The 18,710-nt window shown below is 33.9% G+C and overlaps 1 protein-coding gene and 2 non-coding genes across 3 annotated transcripts in view; 1 reads left to right on the top strand and 2 right to left on the bottom strand.

Moving 5' to 3' along the window:
- LOC149076543 (uncharacterized) overlaps positions 1-18,710 on the top strand; it is a 374,649-nt gene that overhangs the window by 335,064 nt on the left and 20,875 nt on the right. Inside the window, exons 9-10 of the mRNA XM_089244125.1 lie at positions 6,652-6,727; positions 10,630-11,300. Coding sequence (XP_089100251.1) covers positions 6,652-6,727; positions 10,630-11,300 — 747 coding nt within the window. The remainder of the gene's footprint in view (positions 1-6,651; positions 6,728-10,629; positions 11,301-18,710) is intronic.
- Positions 14,533-14,660, bottom strand: LOC149076545 (U6atac minor spliceosomal RNA). Its single transcript, XR_016194239.1, has one exon. It is a non-coding gene; the product is annotated as a U6atac minor spliceosomal RNA (small nuclear RNA).
- On the bottom strand, positions 14,672-14,745 carry TRNAT-AGU (transfer RNA threonine (anticodon AGU)). Its single transcript has one exon. It is a non-coding gene; the product is annotated as a tRNA-Thr (tRNA).

Raw genomic sequence — 18,710 nt, 5'->3', positions numbered from 1 at the left:
TTGTACATTTTTTGCAATCAACAATGTTAGAAAAAATAGAGTTGTACCGTTTTACCAATACCAGTTGACCATACGTCAAGTTTGATCGAACAGGACGTATATATTCATCGTACTTTGAAACAGGATTTTTTTTTCGAATATAGTCGAGTTCCGGTGTGATCACATCAAGTGGCGTGGACTGTATTTACTTCAATCGGCAGCTTTCTTCATAGAATAACAGGGAAATTTTTGAGTCAAAGGAAATGATCAGACTGATTTTTCTGGGATGGGGGGGGGGGGGGAGAGCCCTTCATTTAATCCAGTATTTATTTTCGTTGAGAAAATATTATTTTCAATTATTATATCGTATTAAATTTCTTAAATGCTGCCAATGATAATGATTAAAAAAATTAAATGTTTTGAACTTCGTAAATTTATTTTATTTGATAAAAAATTAGTATTAATCTCAGTTTTACTCCAGTTCGGAAAATTTGTATCGTATTCGAAAACCGACCCAAAAAACACATTAAAAAACTACAGATGGGTAATTAATGATGTCGAATGAAATCACTTCACCAAAGTATTCTTTCAAGATAAGGTAGAGCCTAATACTTTTGAAATTCGTTCCCGAATCACCAAACATTATCACAAATATAACTATTTTTTGTAGTTCTTTGAGAAGAAAGTCCTTTTTTTGTATTTCAGTCATTATTTTTAAACATTTTCGAAATTATTTCAGAAACAAAGAAAAAAACTTTAAAAATACACGTGTTATACAAGAATTTCATTCAGCTGCCCTTACGCCGTTATCGATACTAAAATTCAATATAGAAGAGAAAACTATTGGTTTTTTTTCGGAAAAAAATTCGGGCAAATATTACCGTTATTAGAAAAGTCAACGATGCTTTTTCCGTTGAAGTTGTATTTTGCTCATGGCCAAGATTATTGTAAAATTTTCGAAAAGTTTTATCATTTCTGGATATAGTCCAAAAAAAAGGAACGGATTTTCTGGCCTTGTTATTGAATCCGATATATAACAAAGTTTTTTTTTTCATAAACAAAGAACTTTAAAAGTTGAGTTTTGGAAAGAAAACTTGTAAAATATTTATATACAGTCAAACTCGGTTATTACGCGCGAGATCAAAGATTCCACGAAATTTTGTCGTTATGTTCGAAGTTCACGTTTTTAATACCTTTTTTGACGAAAAATATAATCAGAGGCAATCAAATGCCGTGTTTTGAGTTTTTATCTCTGTGTGATCAGGTATGACCATATTTGATTTGAAAAAAGGTGGAATTAGGATAATTAATATGGGACATCACCGTTTCTTGCCAAGCATATTGCCAATATTGCTTATAATAACCTTTATAAGAAATAACATTAAGTCTACTAATTTCACAGGAAAGAAATTAACTTGAAAAATATGAGAGAGGAGCATTTTTCATCATATTCATTTAGCAACTTATAAATTACGCATATATATATATATATATTACATTCATTCCTGATTCTGATAAAGATTGGAAATGAAAGCAAGCTTTGTGAAAAAAAAAACGGGACATTTTATATGACAAAGCCAGGAAAGGCTAAATACGGGAATGTTTTAGTGGTCATGTCAATGAGCAAGTCGAAGCGTCGAACATGTAATACATCTTTTCTATTTCAACGTATAAATAAAACAACAGACGAACATTCCTTGGATGTGATCAGCTCTGAAAATCCTAGGAATTTCTTGAGAAAATATCATTGAAACGGAAGCAAAAAGGACGAAAAATCTGCCGTAAAAACTGAGGTGGTTGTTTTGTATCGACGTTATAAGCAAGGTTCATTATTGTCTATGACAGGGGTCGGAACTTTTGGTTGCAACTTTCCAGACTGCGGGCGAAAAAAAAAGAAAATTCCATGAAATCCGAGAGCCATTAAATAATACTGCGGTATACAGATTCACACAGTGGTGTCTTAATGGGTAGGCCTTACGGGGGCCCAGGGTTTCGAATCAAATAAAGGGGGGAAGGAACTATATTATTTGATCATTTTACTCATTCAAATTATTTTTTCTGAAAATATGACTTTTCTTCTGCGCTGGGAAATTACTTTTTCCATTAAATATGATTTTTCATTAATTCTGAAATCGTTTTTCCATTAAAAATATGAATTAATTGTTAAATCTTCGGCTGTTTTAATTATCCTGTTTGTAATGGTTAAGTCCACAGCTGAGTATGGTCACACCGTACCAGGATCGAGTTGGCCTTTAGTTGCCTAACCTCAGTGGTCGGATGTGGCTTCGGTTCTTCTCTCTTAATGACTTCTCTGCGGTAACTAATTGAGCAGCTGCTGCTGTCATGTCCACGCGACGCAGCAAATTCCTAACCTTTTTGTGTGTTTTTTTTCCAAGGAGGAGAAGCTGCAAATCGTTGAAGGACTCAGTATTGCGTGTGCTGCCAGTGACGATATCGTTACTTTAAGCAGTATCTCGTGTTGGGAACCGTCTCCTTTATTTTCCGTCACGTGAACGAATAATCGATGCACTTTTGGGTGTGTTCCGTATCACAGTACTGAATGAGCCGGATGTGGAGAAGAAACGCTATTTTTTCTTGTTATTCCGAGTGTCTGTCCGACTGTCTCTTTCTCTTGAGTCTTGTTGGATGATTCTTTTTTATTTCTTGTTTGCTACTAACCTTGATACTTTCTAAAAAAAAAATTGCGTCCATCGTTTGCTGTTTGAGGCAAGTATCACGTGATCGGACCATTCTTTACTCACATATATTGTGTGTATAAAAGAACTTGGTCGATTGTGTTACTCTTTCTTTCTTCCAACCGCGTCAACAGTGTCATGATAATTTCAAGTGCCAAAAATTATACGTCCATAATTTCAACAGCAGTCATTAAGTAAGAAAAGATATAAAAGAACATTTCCGCCCATTCTTTTTGGTAAAAGAACGAAGCTTGTGAGATGCGAAACTTTGGAAAGTTCCTTTCATCGTAATCTACAAGAGCGGAGGGAAAAAAAGCCTCATTGAATTGGTGAATACGTTCCTTTCACTTATGTTATTGGCATTTTTCCAGTTTCTCAATGTTGCAATTTATTTCCTTTTTCCTTGCGTGTGGTTTTCAGTTTAGTGAATAGTTATCTATTAAATAAAAATGGTTTATACATAAAGGTTTCACACTATTGTATACGATTATTCAAAAGCATCCGGGAAATGTTTAATTTATTTTGTACGTATAAAAATTTCAATTGAAATTAATGACAATAATACGTATATCGAAATTTTGTAATTGAAATCCTGTACATTTTTGAATCAACAAACCCTACATCGACGAATTTTTCATGTCTTTATCAAAAATCTCACATTTTCTTCATGTTTGCGCATGTTCGTTTTATTTTATTTTTTTAACAAGTGCGTGTTTTTTAAAACAAATTTAATATAGTTTCTTTAGTATTTTTCTACCTTCGAAAACTTTTATCATATCTGTACATATAAGATATCTGTACATAGATTCGGAGACCATTTCAGAAATCAACCGAATGAGTTTATTTTCAATTCTAATTTCTTACGTTTTTGTGAATGTATAAATTTTTTTTATGACTGCAAAAGCCACAAGAGACAAAATTCCCGACGAGATGTCTGAAAAAAATGCTTATAAAAATATGTGAAATATATCTAAAAATACAGCAACCCAAAATAAGAGCATTTAGCCCTGCTAAGAGGCAAAATGTAATACACTGCCCACATAGAAACTATGGTTTTGTTCATCTAAATTGCTGCATTCATCTATTGTTTATGTTGTTTTGATTTAGTATTTAATTAAATTTTTTATTTTGATTAGTTTTTATTCCTTCGCTATTTTTAACGGTATCAACTGTATCTTATTAGTAATTTAATAAAGTTTTTATATTTTATCTTTCAAGGTACAGTATTATATTTTTTAGTTTATATTTACAGTGTCCGTATCCTGCTTTCAAATTTGACTACAGTCGGCCCTGCTAAATCGGATAACGGCTACATCGCTTAAACGGATAAAATCATCTTTTGAACCAAATTTCTCCAATGGAGACAATGCTAATGTTCCCCGCTTAATCGAATAAGATCAGAAACTTTTCCCCGTTTAATAGAATATTACGACACAACTGTTAATGCACATTAGCATTATATTTTTATTTGATATAGCATTTAGAATTAATGTCAAGTATGCTCCCGAGATAACATTTGAAAAAAAGCCGAGACTTGAGAATGTGTTGCACTAGCCTGAAAATAACTGAGTTGTCTTCAGTACATTAATTTAATTATTTTATTTTTGTTGAGCTCATAAAGCCAATAAAAAATAAAAATCTTAGGTATTGTGATCATTGTAAGAGTTAATTCAATATAATTTTTATTTCTTTTTGGTCTGATTTATTAACAATGATCCTTCATCAGTTTTCAATTTATAAACTATATTAACAGTGTTAAACAGCAATTGAAACGTTCCCGTATACTCGAATAACCCCGCTTAGCCGGATATTGTGGGCTATTTCAGCCCATACAATATCCAATATAAATCATTGACATACGTTGAAACGAAGCCGACTGTGTTTAGTTTCTATTTCAATTATTCTATGTATTATTTAAAAGAAATCATCTAAATTAAATCAATATTTTTTCATTAAGATGCAATAAAATGATTCTGTATCCAGTCTGTACTGTCAATGAAAATCCTCCAACGATCGGAAAAAAAACTGAAACCATATCTTTCGTGAAACTTTATTTTATTGGAGATTGGATCATATAATCCTTTCGCAACAGAGATCTTTGCTCCTTTCCTCCGAAGAGATATAGAGCCGGATAACTGAAATATTGCAGCTTTCAGAAGATTGACACTCCTCCGTAGTAGACTTGCTTATCGCAAGTCCTAAATTATCTGGTGGCGCGATGTGTCTACTTTTTTTTACGTTATCTATGCTTCAATTTTTTTTTATTGCATGTGTACCATACAGAATTTTTTTTTTAAATCGTAATTATGTCAAGATAATTTCATTCATCTTCACAGGAGGAAGAATATTCTTAGCCTTGAAGATATCTCTTCATATTTTAGCAATTTATGGAAATCGTCGACCCCATCAGTGAACAAATAATGACCTCATCACACCACGAATGAGATCCAAAGTATTAAAGAGATGAAGATTATGCCATCGCGCGCTACATTTTTCAATGGCAGCTTGTCATTGCTGTGCGTTAGAGGGGGGAAATAGAATTAACGTGATATTAATTCACAGCTTTGTGCTTCATGAAAGCATTTCCAATTGTTATCTTTTTTTCTTTCGATTTTCGAAATAGAATAAAGAAGGGATATAATGAGTCATAAGAGATATTAATGCGGCGTGATTCCGCTTATGAATATATGCATTTAGGCTCCTGCATCCGCTATTTACGATGAGAAAGGAAGTCTTCGCTTTCTCTTTCTTTGAACGCCTCAAGGTGTTGGATGATGAATTTTTCTTTCAGAGTCAATAAAATTGGAGCTAATAATTCTTTTAGAGTTAATAATTTTTCTTTTAAGTTTAGAAAGAGGGATTATATATATACTGAGGTTTTATATATACCGTATACATACTGAGGAGTATGCTGTATAGCGAGACTCTGGTATAATACTGTAGTAGTATGGATTTCCAACTAGTGTTCCGATGAACCCTGGATTTCCGTGACAGCTTACCGCGTGATCAAACACCACAGACCCATTAAAAATCCCGGGATCCCGAGAACATTGAAGGAATAAAACTTCAATGTTACTGATACTCACAAAGCTGGTCTTTGTTTCGGATTTTAATGAGAGGGTGTCGTTTAAAAATATCTAGACCACTTGAATGACTAACGTAGAGAGTGTGCAAGCATGTGAGTGACCAAAAGAATGGCTTTGTGAGCAAGGGACGAAAACATTGACCTAGAGGGCGTGAAAGAATGTGAACGACCAAAAGAGTGATTTAGACGAAAAGGCATATTTACGGTGCGGGGAGAGAACTAAGGGTGCAATAGTCCAGGGTGGCTAATTTGGGGGAATGAGTTGTCAAGAAAACTAGACTAGATTGGGTGAAGAGCGGAAAAATTTGTATAACCCCACAGGTGGAAAAACAATAAATCCACCTCCTGGGGGGGGGGGCTGCAATGCCCTCATTAGAGGACCCTAAAATAATGTGGGCTTTGCCAATTGTTCTAATTTCCTTGTGGAAAAATGAGACATTTGCCCAAGCGGCGCCTGTTACTTATTATAGCACCTGATCCCATTATCGTGGAATGACCCTATGCACAAAATAATCCCCGCTCCTCCCCACAGGTCGCGTTTATCGTTCTCCACGCGTTAATACGTCCTGGGGAAGGAGAATTAAGGAGTTTTTCGTTTGATGGCAATATCCATTCATATTACAGTGAAACCTTGATATAACGGCACTCTGCGGATTAAGAAAACATATTGTTGAGGGATTATCGTTATATTGTGAGGCAACAGTTTAACGTTAGAATATAGATATTTCCAAACAAACCTTGAAAAATATCGTTATAGGGGGATTTATCGTTGTATCGTACATCGTTGTAGCGAGGTTTTACTGTAGTTATAACTAGTCAGATCACGATACGCTGCAGTATCGTACCGAACTTTATATTCTGATTTTAATTGATTGTGTTTTGTTTTGGTAGGTTCTAGCTGAAATTGGACGAGGAGTCTGGTCACCTTCCAAAAAAAGTCAAAAGAATAATTCGTTGTTTTTCCACAGTGAGTAACCAATTAGTAAACATGTGGTTATATGTGAATTATGAAAATGTATGAAATATGAAATAAATACGCTTGGAAAAGTAATGAAAAAATTAGACACAATTTCAGACGTTATACTTTATCATCGTTATGAAAAGTTATAGCACAAGGAGTAGTGATGTACAAAAGAAAAAAGTATTTTATGAAAATCATTCGAATCTTGATCAAGAATTAGAAAATTATAACTACGGATTTTGATGCATGTTTTGCAAGATTTCGAATGTTTTGGAATTATTCATTTCGAAATTATGTTTCCTCTATTATTTGCAAATTAAAATATTGTTTTAATAAAATACCGATCATTTACTCATTTTTTCTCCGTTTCTTGATACCGAAACACGCCAGAATTGGGTGTATATAAAATTACGCTAGCTGCTATATATTGTTCAATTCGAGTAAAACTATTATGTGAGATATTGTTCACTTTTGTTTTCGTGTTGAAGGATTTCGGAAATAGTTTGAAGCATCACGATGCAGTGACAGTTCTGCTGACAGAAAAGCAAAACACGCTTGGAATGGTGAAAATTACAATCATAATACTTACTATTGCGGTAATTGAGAAATGTTTACAAGAGAAATAGGCGTGTGCTATTTTTCGCCTCCAAATACTCCTTTTACTTCCTGCCAAATCGTCGGAACTGATTGCTTAAATATCTACCGCATTCGAACATTTTCCATCGTGAAAGCTTATTATTATTTTTTTAATCTATGGTGGTTGGACTTTTCCTACAACATCATTCAGGTGAGTAGATATCAATCCACGGGCCATTAGTCTTGTCACGACAACAGCTCACAGGTGGCTACATCCTGAAATCATTTCTCAAATATACTCAGGGACGCCTAAATCCCGAGCTTTTACTCACGGCAGGTCCTGTTTGCGCCACGAAAAAATGCTCAACCACTTGCTGTTGAGTAAGAAGAAGACGTGCAAAAGAAGTAGATTTTCGCTTGGGTAAACCAAATGATAGGCCTCCCGAGAAATGTCAATCGCCTAAATTTACTTCTTCCCACGGAATGGCCATTTTAGTTCCGCCATCCGGAGAGAGTTCTACATCCCTTTGGATTCCTTCATACTCATTTCCTTGAATCGTGGATTCCTTTTCTTTCCCCTGCGTATATGCATGCAAGTTATTCGTATTTTTATGCGCATATATACGTATCCATTGAATGACTTTATTGTGCTTTGCGTACGGTTTTCTTTTCCGATCTTTCATTCCGAAGAGTTTCTTTGGCCATAACAACAACAACGGCCAAGATTCATCCTTAAAAGTGCCTCAGCCACGGCTATCATCCGGGGCGTTTCCCCCATGTTGTATATTCCTGGCATTTCTTCCTCTTATATTCTATATGTATACGATATCATTGTCCTTCTTGAATTTTTATTCCCGGGGTCAACGTGACCAAGACGCGGAACGCAATCTCATTCATTCAACCTGCGTGTTTTCTTCTCGTAGGCACGTGACGTCACGTGATGTCGTTACAACAATAGTGTACAAAACGGATGTGATAGCCGGGAAGGGTTTTATTATTATTTTTTTTTTATAGTCAATCTTTTCCATCACTTAAGAAATGACCTTATTTATGATGACCTTCTTACGACCAGAGGTCTCGTTCTAAGTGTTAAAAGGAGTAAAAAAAAATTATATCGAACAAAATACCATTATTTGATAGGTTATTACTGTATAGTGCTTCTAACGTAACGGTGCAGCTCACAATGGACATTTTATTTTTCCGAATGTCACATTTCATGAAACAACTATCGCCAACAAAGGAACCATTTTTCTTATAAATCGTATTCTGTTCTCTTCTACATGCCAAAAATTGCATCTTGACCGAGAAAAATAACTGTAGCTCACTAAATTGAATATAAAATATAGCTCCAAGGTTCAAATTATTTAAATCGAATCTGATGTAAATTGTTGAAGCTTTTGTGCGTGTCTAGTGAGAAATTTTCATGTTAAAATAGTGTAAGATTTAAATTTTTATGTCACATTACTCAGAGATGAACTGAAAGAGTTATACAGTAAAACCTCCTTTTCCTGGAATAAAAATGGCTGAACACATTTACAATATGAGTACATCCTAAATACCTCCGTACGTAAGAAAGCCGTGAAAAAAACTCATATAACGGGAGGTTTTAAAACTAATAAAATGCTAAATCCTGTAGAAATTTGCTGGTTTAGCTTTTTTAACTTTACATAAGCCTAACAAAATTAACTCACAAATTATTTGCAATTATATTTATTTTTTTGGTAACTGGTTTCACGTACACCGTCTTCACCACGAAAATATCGTTGAATAGGTGCATGTAAAAAAAGGGATATTTTGGATATATGAGTCTTTACTTGTTTTTCTGAAGTGTTAGGTGCATTGAGAAATTTAAAATATTAATATGGATTGCTGAAGATATCTTTTTACTTTGTTTTTCTATTTCGAAAAAACCAGATTGAAATCAAAAATTAAAAGTCTTACATTTTTGTATACAGTAGACGTCGCTTATTGGAATCATGGAAAATGTTATCAATTGGGTATTTTTATCACTTTCGAGTAGTACCGAACGCACCCATAGCGTAACATGGGGGGAGGGGGGACAGTTCATTTGTAATTATCAGGATTTCGGTATATGTTATCGTTTTATTTTCGTCCAAATTTATTTTTGCACATTTTGAAGCTAAGGTTGAGCTAGAAAGATATATTTTTATTTTTTTCATATAAGTTATCATTATCAACCGATATAGAAGGTATACCCTTATTCCTTGTAGGTTTATATTTCCATACGCAGTTGTTGGAAAGTAATGTATGAGAAAGAAGTATAAAAACAATTCTATTTTAGCTCCTCGCAATGGCTGTATTAAAAAAAAATTATCCTTTTCCATGATCTCATTCGAGTGATGATGTTTTTTCAATCATGATCTTTCCTCTTGAAAGAAGAAAAATTTCCGTTTCAGAACATTTAACAATAATAAAAAAATAATTAATAAAGAAAACACAGAAAATGAGTCAGAAAAATGCAGCGGCACGATTAGACATTTTGCATTAAGAAAAGCGGAGCCATCTCATTTTTCACACGAAATGGGTCGTATGGTCATCACATTTGCTTCTGGGTTTCTTTCGGCTAAAGTTATCAATCGGTTATTGTAATCAGAAACCCTCCGAGCCCCGATGTGGGCACATTAAGCAGCGTGCACTGTTATATAAATCGAATCATATCCTGTAGAATAAAGAGATATGGTGTGGATTATACCTATCAATAAAGTTATTATCTCTACCGAGAATTTTCAAATACTGTACATAACATTCCACATCCAGTTATAAATACAAAGTAAAGGAAAATATTCACAGAAAAATAGAATTTTTTTCAGTTGATAGTTTAGATTAAATAACAACATCCTTTTAATGGTTCACTTGGGAAAAAATATATTCCAGAGATATCAATGTATCTTTTATAGCTCTCTTAAAAAAACAAATTCCAGAGATCAGTGCATCTAATTGAACGAGAGGAAATTTCTCACGTACTTTATTCTCCTAGTTTTATTCGGATTCTATTTAAAAACTGCAGAAGAATATATTGACAAGGTCGCACGTAGTTAATCTTTTGCCCAAACATTACACTTGCCGAATTGATAACCCAAAAAATAACATTGCTGACCCCACAGCTAACTCCGATAAGAGTGTTTGCGCAATAAATATTACGTTGCAAGAGAAAAGAAGATTGTGTACAACAGGCGGTTGAAACTCCTCGCTCAGTGTGAAATGATAACGAAAGGCTTTTTCACAAATCCTTTAATCGCATTGCCTTAGGAAGAATATAATGAATTTCTGCGTCATATTCGAGCCGCATTTACTGAATGCTCTCTTTTCAGGTTCAAAAGGTCCGAATAGTCCTCATATCTACTACGAGCCACCAGATGAATTCGACTTTGCAGTGGATTCGGCCCTAATCCCAGACTCTCAAGGAGCTGTTGGCGAAGTCGTCGTACATAGGAAAGATGTGAACAACACGAAATCACACAAATGTTTCCGACTGAGCCCGTCGAAATCGGTCGACCAGTTGCAAGCGTCTAAAGACACCGTCATACAGAGGAGTCCAGACAGAGCTTACACGGAAGAGGAGTTCACCTCGGCCATTCTGGCAAGAAGGACACAGCAGGCCGGAAATCATCATAACTGTCTGCCAGAGGATAGGAAGAGCTCACCTTCGGAACTTCCTGGATTAACAACTGCAACAGGTAGTGACGAAATATCCTTCTGCTGCCGTCGTCTTCCGGAAATCCCTGACTCCAGTTCCGCCGCGGATTCGTCAACAATTAAACTCTGTGGCGATATAGTCGGTGTTAATAACATGTGCGAAAACGGCAACTCGACTTCTGTAAGCACCGTGAAAAATCGCGAGGGCAGCCGTAAGGGCGATAACAACAGCAACAAAAGGTCCTCCGGACTTAAACCGGATGCTAACAGGAAGAGTGATCACAGTGTTTCCCCACTTCCGGAAAGGAGGAACAAGAGCGTTTTGGGACGCCTCAAGAGCTTCGCGGTGAGTATTCAATTAGTCCCGTTGTCGTGTTTTGTTCACAAATATATCGTACATAGTAAGCACCTGAAAATCTATCGTAAAATTTGCCGAGAGTGGAAACGACGCTCCTCCCCAAATCGGTAAAACATCTTTTCGATGAATTCGAAGTACAAGGTATCCCATAAATTCGTATATAGTTTAATTTCTCTAAAAAATTTAAGAATAAACTGGCAAAAGTATTTTTGCGTTGAAAAATCGTTCACGAATTCACATATGAAGTTGACTGTTATGATTTTACTAGTCTTAAATTATTATTATAAATTATTTTAATCAGTCATTCTCTTTCAAGTGCGTTCCTACTTCCTAAAAAAAAGTTAACTAAATATTTCCTATGTTTTCTGGATGTTACCATTTTTAATGACAAAATTATTCTTTTTGCGTAGTTTTAATTTCTAACCGATTTACAAAAAAAAATTCAAAAACAAACACAACGAAGTCTTTATGTGACGAATTTCTATTTAAATAATTTTTGTTTATAAAATTCATTTTTACTTGAAAGCTTGTATCTTTGGTTAATTTTATCTGCATTGAAAAAAACTATTTTTCATAAATCTATTACAATATAATGTTATTTTTTTCATTATTTTCTCATATAAAATAATTTCTTATAACAAATTTTTTGAAATGAAGTGACTTCGTTATACGTGGATTCGTTTGTTACAATTTAAACACTGTTGAAATATTCATTTTTAATTTCAAACCAATCTTTAAAAATATTTTTTCTGTATTGACGTAAAGAATTGTTAAAATAAGATCAAGAATATTGTTGAAAAAATCATTAAAATTTAAAAACATTCTCTCATGAGAGTTAGTGTGAAAATGATCTTTACTGTAACATTGCTGAAATCTCATCATCATAATATAATGCAGTGTCTCTCAACCTGTGGGTCATATGTCCTACCAGCAATACTGAATATTCTGGAGGGGGGGGGGGGGGTTCGGGTAAAAATCCAATAGAAGGAGATCCATGGCAGGCACACAGACAGCTTTGAAAAAAGATACAAAGAAATGAAGCTTTAAAATGAAATATCGGTGGGAAAAGATGTGACTACTTTAAGAATCTAGCATAATCACTCATAAAACGATGTGTGTATGCAGGGATACTTTTTCTAACCCGGGGAATGTTTGAAAAGGTCATGTCCCGGAGGCTGATGATACTACGATTTTTTTAAGTACGTGGAATCGACAGACTGGTATCTCGAAACCGGAAGGCCCGAAAGTTTCCATCTAATTTTTCCAGAAAAATGGGACCCCTCCAATATCTTTCTGCTCGGGGACCCACGGTGCTATTAAGACGGCCCTGATGGGTGTCCTCTTATCCATGTAGAAGAGCTACACAACTAGCTCTGCTGCTGTGATTTTCGAGATCCAGTATGTAAATATGCAACTTATGCAACAATATATTAGATGTTACTTCCAGCTGCAGGGCCTTCAGAAAATTCTGAAGACCCTAGAATATCACTTTGCTCGAGGCCCATGATGTTGAAACGGCCCAGCATAGAGCACGCACAAAAAACTGTAGCCTAGGGGTACAGAGATAAGGGTCCTTAGTTATAAACAAAAGTTTCACTATAAGTTGACTCAATAAGAAGAAATTATCTCGCTCAGGTGGGGGGAGGGGGCACGAGAAGAAAATATGGTTATATACATATCCAAAGGTGGGGGGCATGGGTGAAAAAAGGTTAAGAAACACTGATAGAGCATATTGACCATTCCTAAAATTTTCCTGGTTTAGTTTATTTCAAAAATTTATCTATTTACATTTAATAAAAACCAACAAATTATACTGGATTGATAATAAATAAGTTCTCTATTTCACAAGTGTTAAACCAACTCGCGCAGTTTAAAAAATGCCCTAACATTTTAGAATATCGTCCCTTTTCTTTTCCTTTTTATTTACTTCGTTGATTTTTCTTCTTATGTGTAAACAGTTCTTAAATTAAAAAATGTTATGCAACACAGTGAAACCAAAAAAAAAAGGAATGGTTTTTTTTCCCCTTTACGTACGGTATTTTTCCTTGAGATGTTTAGTGACCTGTATATCCTGATTCTTAATGTGTTTTAGTAAGTTGTTAAAAGATATGCTACATTTACTTTTTCCCCTATCGTTGAGCGATTTTTAACGACAGTTCCACATTCAGACAATTTTTTTTTCTCACATTTTACTTTTCTTTTTCCTGTTTCGGCTTCGATCATACAAAGCTGCATATTTCGGCAGCTCTTGATCGTATTGTGAAACGTGAAACTTGACATTTTATATCGAGTGCAGGTATAGCCAATAAGAGAAAAAAAAATTCCAGTATTTTAATACCTACTTAATTTGAGGAGTCTCATACATTTAAGTCCTCATTGATCATTTTCTGCACACGAGGGCTAATTAGACCGGGACCTACAATTTATTGCCGATTCCGAACGGCAGCCTTTTTTTATACTAATCAAGAGGTTGGTGTGCTAACCCCTTGATGTGGGACTCCCTGCGGTAGCAATCTTTTTCTGTGGTCATGTCGCCGTTTCTGTTGCACCCCTGTGTCAGGAAAGGTTTCTGATAAGGACGAACCTGGTATCGAACTCGCGGCACCTCTAAACATCCTTTGGTACTTTAGGCGAGTATCTTATCGATCTGGGCTACCGCGCCCACCAAATAGGACGGATTAACTATGTGTGTAAAAAACCTTTGTTTCACCTTAGTTTTTTGCTGCTTTGATAGCCTTCGGGGAAGACTACCATTCGGGAGATGGAATTTCCGATTCATTTGGTACTTCGGGCGAGTATCCTACCACCCGGCTACCACGCCCCATTTAAGTCCTCAAAAATTATGCTGTAGTAAAAGAAATATCACTGAAAATATTATTTAACCACGGAATTGATTCATTTCAAATTTAGTACAAATATTTTCAATTGTATGTGCTATACTAGGAAAAAATTTTTCATACATCTATATATATTATATAATATATTTTTAAATTTTAGACAATAAGAAAAAAAATTATATTTCTAAAAAAATTTAAATGTTATATTGTGATGTTTACATTGCAAGCGTGATAAAACAACATGGCATAAACGCAATTGAAAAAAATTGATTGAAAGTGAAGAAAAAAAAACACTGTTTATTTCATCTAATAAGGCTAAAGATTGATGTTTCTTTACAAATACCAATACAACGCCGCAACAGGTAAACGAGGTGGCTGAGAAAAAAAAATTTGGTTAAGTGGTTGCGAAGTAAGCGACTGTGCCTTAAACGTATTTGTGCTGAAGGCCACACACATTCCGTCCTTGTCAAAAAGAGTGTGTGCTAACCTTCTCTCTCCTTTCATACAAAAGTTTTCTTCACGAGGCACCGGCGGGATTCGAACCCATGATCTCCTGTTTACTAGACAGGCGCTTTAACCAACTAAGTCACGGTGCCACTTCGGCACAGTAATATTCAAATCAGATTCAAAATTGAAAAAATGCAATATGTATAAATCCAGTATTTATGAATCGATCTTAAATATTTTGCCTCATTTGATGAACTGAACAATTTCTTCATTTTAAATAAGTTTTTATTCAATTACTCGTACATTTCGGGTGCGCAAGATGTTGATATAACATTTTTCCTTAATGTTTGAAAATTTGCAAAAAAAAAAAAAGGAATTTTAGAGTTACGCAAAACATCGTGCTGTATATGTATAGAGCACTGCATATACCATTGAAAATATGCATATCAAATATTAAATAAATTAATAATTAAATAATATTATTGATTATATTTCTTCGAGAGCATAGTTTTTGAGGACTTTGGAAAATTTTGAGGCATGAAACCCCTAACATGTAAAAGAATAAACAAGGTCACTGATATTCAAATTTTTTAGAAGTGTATTCGTAAACATCCTACTAATTAGATCAATGAAATAATTCCCACGTGCATGTTTCATGTATTCAAATTTTGAAAAGATTTTTGGTGAGTAGTATTGTATTTTTCATGCATAAACTAATTATTTTAATGAAAAAATACACATTAAAAAAAAAATTAATATGTAAGCTTACTTTAATTTTTTGGAGTAAGTCTCACGGTCAAGAAAAAAGAAAATTTTAAATGTAAATAAGTTATTTTACTTTTCATATGTAAAATTTAACTCACATATAATAGCTGTTTTCGTGATTCTAAAAAAATATATATTTTTTTAGAATACACGAAAACAGCATTGTATTAGAAAAAGCTCGGATTCCAAACGCTCAGTGAATTCCATGAGATAAAATATTCGCAGTCAATTCCTTACCGATTTTAATTTTAAGACAAAGATTGAAGCTTCAACTCCAAATTGTGTTTTCTTTTTAAAAGTAAGAGCCAAATAGACAGGGCAAGAAATTCGGTGTTTTTTTTGCGAAGAATCTTTCCATATTTTATTATACGTAGTAAAGTTACAGTTCTAAAGTCAATCTTTTCCACCCATTTCGTAAGTGTAATACAATTTTTTGAAAACATCCCCGATATCGAAAATTGAATAAAGCATCTTGAAAAAAAAATTTTGCAAAAATAATTCTCTTTTTTTTGTATGGAGAAATGTATTGAAAAGGCTATAGTCATGTACTGTGCTTGTATTCATTGATTCCATAGCCCGAGGCACGTTTTTATTTTCGCCAAGGTAGTGGTAGGTTTCTGTTTGATGAAAGAGTGAATCCAGGTGAATTTTCTAAGCAGCCCATTTCCATATCAAAAGAAAATAAGATAAGCGGGAAGGAAAAATAAAACATGGCATTAGCTGATTAAAAAGATGTCTCTGGTTCCAGTTATTTCTTCTATCGTGAAGAAGAATATAAAGAAAGCACAGAAAAAATGCTTCGCAATTTATTCTACAAAAAGGTCTTTTTTCCATCAAAAAGCAAAGAAAAACCAAAAACATGGGATTTCTTCAGAGTTTAAAAATTCAGGAACCAAAATCCTATTTTCATGATTTTATTTTTCGCTTCTTTTTTCCACGTTGCTATTCACCGATATAGAGGGAACATACGTAATAGATGTTTTTCTCGTTGATTGAACGTGCTTCGGATTAACATGGATTATAAAAACGAAGTGTTATTTTAAGATGTAATTAAATGAGGCCACTCTTTAAAATAAATAGAAAGTGCGTTTGAAAAAATAGTGTTTAAAAAAATCCAACGATGAATATAGAGTTAAACCACACAATTACAATTTCCAATTGCGTATATACATGCGTGTTTGCTCTTATTTCAAAGATATGTCACGTTGTCCGAAAAATATTTTCGGGACCCTTCTTTGCCCCGTATATTAACTTTTACAGAAAAAAGTAATTTTAAATAATTAATTAAAAGCTAAAGTTAATAATTAATTAAATAATTAATTAAGAAAAATTAAAACCATTTCATATACTATCTATATTATTTTTTAAATACTTGCTGTATTATAGAGGGGTTTGAAAAGTCCATGAAAGATTTTGAAAATTTAAGAAAAGTCAACCAATTGACATAAGAAAGTGTGATTCGCAATGAAAATACTTACCATGATGGAGATTTTTTTTTCTTTTTAGATTAAATAAATAAATAAATATATATATATATATAAAATAGTTCAAAATTCCACCCTCAGATGAAGCTGTAACGATAAAAACTCGTCATAACACACAAAATGAGGCACAGTGCATAATGAATGTCATTACGATTTTCCTTACTTTAAGTATAGCCTTAAACTACTACATTTCAATATGAGCACCCTTCGTGGCCTAGAATAAAGTTAAACGATACTCAGTTTCAACAAGCTGTAAACATTATTGTGGCAGAGCGTAAAGCGTTTCTGTGTGATTCTTGTATTAGTTTATCATCACTTGTATCATCATACGATTTACCTTCCCGCACCCTCTTAGATAATGCGTTTCCTATTTGTTAGAATTTTTTTTTTTATAATTAATTATTTAAACCCCACTGTTGCCACAGTGGTGGTTGGCTGAAGTTGGTTTTCTGTGGTTCTCAAATTCGAGGCACTTTGGTGAGCCGATTTCCCTGTTGAAAAGTATTGTTGTATAAAGTTGAAATTCTTCTCAATGTTTGAAAATTTGCTAAAAAAAAAATGCGTATTATAGAGTTACGCAAAAAATTGTGCTGCATATGTATAGAGCACTGCATATACAATTGAAAATATGCGTATCAAATATGAAATAAATTAATAATTAAATAATAGTATTGATTATATTTCTTCGAGAGCATAGTTTTTGAGGACTTTGGAAAATGTTAAGAGGCACGACGAAACCCCTAACATGTAACAACAACAGAATTATACAACAGAAAGCAACAGGCCCATAACGACAAGATTTCAATCATTACACTTCACTAATAGTTAGAAAAAATTATGTTAGATGGCAGCACTACACATACCAAGCATTGCACTGCACAGAAACACACTTCACGTTAGGTTCACGACACATATATGCACAGCTTCCAGCATGTCCCGGGTCGTCTTCGATCACCTGCTAAAAATTCTTCATTGAAACAGAGTGGTGGGTCATGATCTAGTTAGGAGAAAGTACGTTTGATAAATTAATCACTTTTACCGGTGAATCGTATAATAATACTCAAGCGTCGTTGGTAAATTTGATAAATACTTGAAATTTTTATCTCCTTTATCTGTTTATTATGCATAATACTCGAGTGTAATTGGTGAATTTGATAAGTATGAAAAAAATTACAAATAAGACTAGTATGTGTGATGCATATATAAAGTCGGACCCTCATTACATTATATATATAAGGATAACAAATTATACGATCGTACCCCGATATAATGATACAATGCATGTATGAATAACTATGTACAGTATACCATACAGTACGATTTATTATGTTCACCAATGACGCCAGAAGTAGTGAAATGTGTGTTTCTGGGCCGTAGTAGCTTCTATGGGGATTTGTGTAATTTAAACCTGAAGATTAATTATTTCATACCTGTATTCATTCATAATTTAGAATTCTATGGTAATCATTTCATAATAAATGGTATAAGAAATGAACACACCGAAAAATTAGACATTATACCCCATAACCCAGAAAAGAAAACATGTTTAAAAATAGATGATGTATTTGTATGCCTAAAAAAATCTTCTATGGGAGAGTAGTAGTGAAATGTGACAGTAGTAGAGAAAATGCTCCCATAGAAGCTTCTACGGCTAGAAACGCACATTTCAGTACTTCTAACGCGACTCTGCGGCATTATGCATAATCGCCCGTAAAAGTGATAATTTTTTATTCCTTATTAAATTTATCAACTACTCTTGGGGTACCATAGATAATTGCCAGTAGAAGTGATTAGGGAAATTTAGGGAGACTAAATTTGGGATTGAGTTAGGGAAATTTAACAAATTTACCAGCAGCACTTGGGTA

The sequence above is a fragment of the Pholcus phalangioides genome, unplaced genomic scaffold (genome assembly GCF_987345545.1).
Source record: "Pholcus phalangioides strain wild (caught in Gottingen) unplaced genomic scaffold, Ppha-v1.0 ptg000015l_1, whole genome shotgun sequence".
In the NCBI taxonomy this organism is placed as follows: domain Eukaryota; kingdom Metazoa; phylum Arthropoda; class Arachnida; order Araneae; family Pholcidae; genus Pholcus; species Pholcus phalangioides.
This window is presented reverse-complemented; position numbering and strand designations above follow the sequence as displayed.